Source organism: Mizuhopecten yessoensis, unplaced genomic scaffold, assembly GCF_002113885.1.
Source record: "Mizuhopecten yessoensis strain PY_sf001 unplaced genomic scaffold, ASM211388v2 scaffold8131, whole genome shotgun sequence".
In the NCBI taxonomy this organism is placed as follows: domain Eukaryota; kingdom Metazoa; phylum Mollusca; class Bivalvia; order Pectinida; family Pectinidae; genus Mizuhopecten; species Mizuhopecten yessoensis.
Genome location: NW_018407394.1, coordinates 682307 through 690923, shown reverse-complemented (window position 1 = coordinate 690923; position 8617 = coordinate 682307). Strand labels below are relative to the sequence as shown.

General features: G+C 37.7%; 2 protein-coding genes across 2 annotated transcripts in view; one reads left to right on the top strand and one right to left on the bottom strand.

The window, feature by feature from the left end:
• The first annotated feature begins 4842 nt into the window (after positions 1-4842).
• Positions 4843-6660, top strand: LOC110455091 (polypeptide N-acetylgalactosaminyltransferase 4-like). The gene has a single exon (XM_021505031.1). The coding sequence runs from the start codon at positions 4843-4845 to the stop codon at positions 6658-6660; it is 1818 nt and encodes a 605-aa protein (XP_021360706.1).
• A 1161-nt stretch (positions 6661-7821) lies between these two features.
• Positions 7822-8617, bottom strand: part of LOC110455124 — a 13834-nt gene continuing 13038 nt past the window's right edge. The window contains exon 2 of the mRNA XM_021505075.1: positions 7822-8179. The gene's annotated coding sequence lies outside the window, so the exon portion shown is untranslated. The remainder of the gene's footprint in view (positions 8180-8617) is intronic.

Below are 8617 nucleotides of genomic sequence, written 5' to 3'. Positions count from 1 at the left end.
GGGGTCGCTACAATGTACTCTGGAGAAAGGACATGGATACAGCCGTGACTGTACATGTGGGTCGCTACAATGTACTCTGGAGAAAGGACATGGATACAGCCGTGACTGTGCTACCCGATAATAGAAACAGGATAACAATCTAAGTAGAAACATCTAGGACTCATATATGCTGCATGGCTGTTGGGAACAACACTTCAGAATGTAACAAACCCATAGATAATCTACGAGAATTTCTAGACAAATACCAAACGACCAACACCTCGAAGATACTTCTGTATGTGGTCATATGAACGCATCACTCTAGAAATATATATCTTAAGGAGAGATCGTAAATTAATATGAACAGACTTCACAGCAAAACTTCGAAGAGAAAAGCAAACTTAACAACCATGAAAGGAAATTCGATTTTCAGGTCAACCACGTCCTCTCAAAGACGAGAATATGACCCACAAAGAGATGAACTCCACCGAGATATCATCAAAACCTCATCAAGGGACTCTTGGCTTTAACACAAACGTGTGAACAGACGAAGAAGAAAACACCACAACATATATATTTCATGTCAACGGCAAAGACTACACACAACCAAACATATACTACAATATTGGCAATAATGTTACAGACGACCAAAACTATACACGGTTCCACTTTCTACAAATTAGGAACGAATTCATCAACGGAAATGAGGAAAAGTTGATCCAAGGGGAATACAGCAACTTTAAGAGAGGGATTCAGAATACCGTAAACAATCTGAACGTTGAGGAAGCACCAGATATGAAAGGGATCAAAGCAGAACATCTGAAACATTAGACATATCCTTAACATAAACATCTAGAAGAAAAAACATAATACCAGACATTAAGAAGGCAAGAGAGAAAAATATTCCGTGAAATTTCATATGAATCATTGTGGTCAAGGTCCTTTCAAAAGTCATGCAAGCTAGTATCAAGAAGAATATTGTCTTTTTACTAGGCAAAAATCTCCCAATAAGGCGGTTTCACTCCCGGAATATTTCATCTCAAATGTAGCCCTGGTAATGTCAAATGCGAAAGACGATGACAACAGAATCTCGACCTCGCAACTCTTTGTCTGATAAACTTTTAAAGTGTAACCGTGATATTCTGTTCTACAAAATCTGTAATATAGGAAACATGAACCAATGGACACTTATGGATTCTACTCAGAAACATGTAACGATATTCAAAACAGTCACAATAAAGTGTCAGAATGATATCTCAGGAGAGTTAATCATTAGACTGGGTACTAAACAGTATAAAACCCTGTACAAGACTTTCAATAGCACTACATCAACTCCCATATGGGCGCATATATAAGGGAGACAAATCATCATCAATCTGAACGACCAACATGAAATTCAAGCCCTGCTAGATTCGATAAACTACCATTGTGAAGAAGAAACTGCAGGATACTCCAACATCGAACCATTAACAGAAATGAAACGTCTAGGAACCATTCGAAACAAGAAAAAACAAGATATGCATCGATGAACGCATAGAAACTGAGCATCAAGTATGCCCTACTTGGTGCTGGTTTGTATTCCTAGATTGAACTAAACCTCTTCTCATGCTAAACCGATCATACGCTGTTCTTAAGGCAATACATAGCGTAGAAAGATGCGTCTCATGAAATCTGAAAAAGACAAACTAGAAGAAAAAAGGTCGGACAAAAGATTCTAATTCATCTGAAAGGACTTTACCGCAACTAATGCACATTTCTTGTTTCTTCTAACTCAGCCCATCCCCATAACTACAGATAAGGATACACTGACCTTCTTCTGGGGAAAAAAATTAAAGGATCTCTGTATATTTCAGTACACTTCAGAGTACTCATCATGAAAGGGACAAACAACACAAATTGCCATGAAGGTAACAGATCGCTTCATTAAGTATGACCTTGCACCATAATGGACAATAATAGGAAATACACCAGCAAAACAGGAGTGAAGATGCTTTACGACAGCAATAATCACATCCTGGGTAGCGAAATGTACCGAGAAAACAAAAGCTCGCAAAGGTCTTAGATATCTGGGCCCAGTTCTTCAAAAGTTAATAAGCTTAATCACTGTTTAATAACATTTTTGAACCCCTAATAATTCGGTCAAAATACTAAATGAAATCTCATAACTTTGCATGTAATTTTACTATATTAAAATATTTATTACCTGGAAAGTTTTAACTAAATAAATGATTGTATTTTAAAGGTAAACAAAAATAAAATAATGCGCTTATTACTGATTAAGCCGCAAATGCTGACACTTATATGAGTTTAGATTGCACAAAGCAATTGAACTGATGAATTATATATAACAGTAATATAAAGGTAAAATGTAGATATTCAAGATATTGCCACAAATCCACCCATTTTAACCACGCCCGCGAGGCGTTTGCAATGCAACAGAAATCTACCAAAGGGCCAGAAAGAGCGCGCTATCCATACTCCAACATTTACTTAATGTATATACAATTAAATCGTCAGAATGCCATGTAACAGGCCTTACTCAATCCCCGTCATCTTTACACGCTTCTTTGTTTTGTAAGCTTCCACTTATGCGTGGTACTTATTTGCCGACACGTTCACAAGAGGTTAACATGCGACCCGACTATCCAGTTTTCACGTTTTGTTGTTTTTACACTTTATGATGAAAGTCAGGTCTAAAATCTTTATTAACGAAAGGTTCCTTACTTCACAGGCTAGAGAAAAATATCCAAACTAAACAAAATACATATTTATTGCATTTTCACCATTTTGCGTCCGTTTATATGGCTTTAAGCTAATAACCTTTAGAACAACTGGGCACTGAAGGTCCAATCTCCAAGTGCAGAGTATAAGGCATTCTATTGTGACTACGATTAGACTTCCGCTACAGTAGAATTATGTTTGGTGTATTTTTTTAAATAAGTAATATACTAATACATAAAAAAGTCAATCATCTACTTTGCTTTTGCAGATCAAAACAACTTCCTATTTGGAATTTTTATTTCAGAAATGGATTCTTACATCAACATTCAGTGACGGACTACATTATATCTTCAATTTAAACGTAGAATTTACACAAGACCCCGTATATATAATGCCTTATGGTGAACTTACACAAGCTCCAGATATTATTAGGATTTTATATTGTTTTATTTTATTTCATTGGATGATATGAGTTGGTCTTGATACTGGTAAAAATTCAAGATGAACAACCTCGAAGTTCATTAAATTTGTCTCAAGACCAACTGAAGTCATCGCCCCATGATACTGTACCAACGGAAGTCATCGCCCCATGATACTGTACCACCAGAAGTCATCGCCCCATGATACTGTACCAACGGAAGTCATCGCCCCATGATACTGTACCAACGGAAGTCATCGCCCCATGATACTGTACCAACGGAAGTAGATTCAATCCTGAACTGTAATCGAATGTAACGTACATCTAAATATATTCTGTGCAACGTGAATATACTAGTACCACCAAGCCGATTCTCCGAATTTTGATTAACCTGAGGTGTCCATGTTTGACAGTCTTGATTGATGATATGTGGGAACGGATACGTACGGCAGCACGCACGGTCCAGACGTTTAGAAGGGGGACTAGAATTAAACGTAGATCTGTCATGTCATCGCGTATCAAGCACGCTCCAATATTTGATGATGGAGATTTAACATTTGCATGTTAAAGTTTAATACTATTCCACTTGAGATGAAACGACACTTTATATCTTTGCATTATTGGGAGAGTCCATGTACGTGCATGTATTATTCTCCAACAGACCAATGCCCTTCCAAACACCTCTCCTGCAAATGCAATCAAGAGAGCTGCGGGAGTGGTTTCCCTTGTCCAATTGTTCTACTTTAAACCTGTAAAGCTCACGGTCAGAACTAACCGAGAAGGTGATTAGAAAAAGTGTTTGCAAACTTGTCAAATGCTGATTTCATTTGTTTACGAGCGATGTCGATAGATTGGTAGTTTTGATTGACTCAAGTAAACATTTGGTTAAAAACATGACGTCATTGTTATTTGTTTATAGTCTGTCGACCAAGCTGACTGCAAATAAAAAACACAAATTTTCCAAATGTATCACACAGGATCAGAAACGATAAAAACGCGCAGTTTGCGAAACGACAACATATAGACATCATGTGACAAATGTTAGCGCGCACAAAAGAGCAGTCTAATTTGAATAATCAGATATGAAGGCTTATGGACAGGACACTGGCGTAGACGCAAAGAAAGACTTCCACTATATTTTATTTGGTAGACCAATTATGATCTATGTATAAAACCGGGATTCGAAAATGTTGCAGAAATAATCAACTCAGACTGCAAGCGGTCTTCGTTAATTAGTTTTCCATCATTTTTTCACCCTCATGAAATGTTTCATAATAATGCACGCACATCCGTTGATAAATATTACCAGGTTAATGAACACCTATGCGTATTATATTTCAACATATGTATTCATGCAAAATATCCAACTTTCCCTACTGAACTATTGTGAAGTCGAAATTCTTAAATTGTTTCTGACAGAAGAGTCTAGATTTACCAATTTTATATTGAAAAGAAAACACATTTTGATTCTTTCGTTTGAATGCGTACAGAAAATGAGTTTTTGATTAACTGAATTTCGGATTTATGAGATTCAAATGTATTTATTTAAAGGTATCAATGTTGATGTTAAATGATAGGTCATTCGTTCATCAAATCACACAAGATTTCCTCCGCCTGTCTTTGTATTCTCTCAGTCCTGGTCTGCTCTGTCGGTCTTCCGTACCTAGTACTCGTGTGTACAAGGCAGTGAAACTAAATCACTGTCCATCGAACAGCTAACAAGCATGCCGCTACTTTCCATGAGAAGTTTCAAGGGAAATACCCGGATACTTCTGGTTGTGATATTTGTGCTTAGCTGGGCGTCTAGACTGCTCTGGCTAACAATACCGACCAGGCCGCGGTCGAATTATAATGGGAGTGTGTTTCCAAAAACATCACTGAGAGATCTCTCTTCTCAGAAATATGTTGTAATTTCCACAAGCAGTAAAAAGTACATAGACGGTGAGTCAGAGGCATTCAATGATGCAAAGATATGGCAGAGCAAGTTAAATGAACATGAATCTATAAAGACCAAATTTGGCATCCCGCGAAATAACTTCTCCGACATAATAAAGGATTTTAACATCTCGTTGTATAAAGATATCGATCCAAATCGTTTCTTTCTCAACGTCACAAAAACTCACGAGACATCGGTCAATCGCAATGTACCGGATACACGTCCTCCCGAGTGCGCCTCAGTAAAATTTGATATTTTGTCACTTCCAGTGGCGTCCATTGTGATACCGCTACATAACGAGCTGTGGTCTACATTCGAGAGACTTATCAATAGCGTTCTGAAGAATTCGCCCAAAGTGCTCGTACACGAAATCATCATCATAGACGACTTGAGTGACCTAGAACATTTGAAAGCCCCGCTGGACAAGTATGTGGAACAGTTCGACTTCATGCGAATACACAGAGCGCAAAAACGACTTGGGACGATGGGATCAAGGGTTGTGGGTACTAAAATGGCCAAAGGGGATGTGGTTGTTTTCCTGGACTCTCACGATGAAGTTAATGTTGGATGGTTAGAACCTTTGTTGCACGAATTAAGCAAAAACGGTACGGCCATTGTTCAGCCATCCATTGACACAGTTGACGCACAAACCTTCGAATACTTAAAGTTCTTCCAAAACAACTTCAGGGGACATTTTAAATGGAGTATGGCGTTTAGTTTCGTTCCGATACCGCCAAAGCAAATGGCAGAGATCAAAGCACAACCGACAAAAGCATTCGACACCCCTGCAATTGTAGGCTGCGCTTTTGCAGTTAACCGGGAATACTTTCAAGACATCGGAGGACTGGATACAGGTATGCGCACGTGGGGCGGAGAGGACGTAGAACTCTCTATTAGAGTGTGGCTCTGTGGCGGAAGTATGAAAATTTCGCCATGCTCTCACGTTGCCCATATTTTCAAAAAAGGACATCCGTTCAAAATGGATTACTCTGATCTCGTTTACAACAACAGGCGGACAGCTGAGATGTGGCTCGGTGATTATAGGAAATATTTTTATTACTTCAATGCTGGATTTGCCAAACCCCCAGAGCCATCAGATAAATTCGATATTATGGACACAGTCAAAAAGACGTTTAAATGTAAAGACTTCCGGTGGCTTCTTGAAAACGTTTACCCGGAACTAGAAGTTCCACCCGAGGGAACTACTTATTTTGGAAATTTACGCAACGATGGTTCCGGAAAATGTTTTGGCACTGCAGATTCTGTCGTTCTAAGATCATATCCTTTACTGGTTTCGGCCGAATGTTCTCTTTACTACAAGGCTAGAAATTTTGCTTTGCTTGAAAACGGTCACTTAATGATGAATGGAAAATGTATCAAAGTCAAAAATGACTTCCTGATAGTGGCACCGTGCAGTGTCGGGATGGGTAAGTGGAAATTGGAAGGAAAACTACTCAAGTACGCTGACGGCGTTCATTCAAAATGTGCCATGCAAGTGTCCAAGAACGTGAACTCTGAGATGATACAGGTCATTAAATTAATTTCGTGTAACAATATCAACAAAACATCTGAGTGGGAAATTGGGCAGAAACTGTTCAAAAGTTAAAATTCACAAAATGCTTAAAAAATATTAATATTTCTACACATAGTATTGAGAGTGCTGGTTCGACGAGATGATTTTTCTAGATAATGTATCTGGTTATTTTCTCACATTGTATTTTCGTTTCCATTGTCAACTCAACGTATGTTTCCTGTGCTTATCAGTTAAGTCTCCGGATGAAATGCGATGAAATCAGTTTTCTGCATCCGAAAAATTGTGTGTGAATAAATAATAACAATTCGCATGGAAATGTTTTAATTGTGCTTGCAACAGCCATATTAACATGTGATTATATAAAGTTTATTTCCATTTAACAAGTTTTCAGCTAGTTATGTTGACTTTGTCGGAAGTATATGATACCTTACGTGTTTCTGAACAATTTTTGAAAGAGTTTTACGCCTAATACAGGTAATATGATGCCTCAATATAATTGGGCCACAACCACACATAGAGGTTCCTCAACGAGTGATGGTTGGTTATCATGTCTGATAATCATCTAAATTGCATAAAGAAACGATGTTTACCGAGTTTCTTTTACTATCGAAAAATTAACAAACGAAAAAGCTAGATAAACTTGATAATCAACCTTTACTATTTTGGGGATCGCAATGATCTGTTCAAATTGTTCTGAATTTTACACTGGAAAAACTAGTGACCATCTTAGATTTTTAACTGTTAATAAGCATATGCATTCTTCTGCAAATGTTCTGCAAGTTCCATGTATTTCCCATATATCAAGCTACACTGTACAACGAGAGACAATGTTAATCGATATATGAAAACCTGGTTTAAATTGTTCTAACAGCACAGACGTTGCATGAATAAATAAAGAAAATGTATGTTGTTCCTCAAATGTTGGCGTTAAAGTGCATTGTTAATTTTGGCGTCCTGTGTTGTGTTGTTGTCCTGTCAACATAAATAAACAGTTCCCCTGATGAACTTCTAAAGAGGTGAAAGCGCTAGGGAGGTACTAAGAAACTCTTGTCATTTGTTTTTTTTATATAATTTATATATAATAAAAACGGATTAAATGTCCATGTGAAGTAGGTAATTATAAAAAATAAGAGCTAACGACCGACTAAAAACAAGCTGCTTTCACCCTTCACATGGCTCTTCAGGTTTATTTCAAGCCTATAAATATAAGTAGTTATAGTAGTGTACGTCAAATGAAGGTCTCTATATACCACACATTACCTAGCTAGTGTGCAAGTACACGATGCCTTATATATAATATATTATCTGAAGTGTGTTAGTACATAAAAACATGTACTATATAACTCCTCGCAATATGCACAGCGAATCTTTAGGTCCCTCGGGATACACGATTCTTTGGGTCCCTCGGGATACACGATTCTTTGGGTCCCTCGGGATACATCCGCTGTGAATTCTTGAATTTTCAGCATGCATTATATTTTGGGTTCAATGATTCACAGGTTACGTTCTGCTTGGCATTTCAGTTTAACCACATACATCATCTATTGACTTCCGGGTTCCACATCATAAAACTCTTAGACTGCCGCAGGGCCTGTACGAAATAGAGAAAATGACTCACCGGTTATATGTGCACGTTCAATTGAACAATATCACAACTCTTTTAAAAATATGTTTTCGAAATCAAAGACTTCCGCCCTCGATTTTGTACTGGGCGTTTAACCCTTGGATTTCGAAATTGCAGGAAATATGGAGCATCATAAATGATTGTGTACAACAGATTGTACACACATTCTAATTCGTTGTCATACACGAAAATTGATGCAAAGGTCGGCAAACAGCACATCTCTTGATTCGATGCTAAGTATATATTTGAATCCGAACGCGCCCCTTGTTACGTTACTAATAATGCACTGGAACCTTTTTCCAATCTGACTTTAGACTTGGTTTATCATTTCTGCGAAGTGAAAGAGACATGCCTTATGGAACTGTTATGAAAAAAGAGATGAAATACAAGGGAAACAAATGAAAC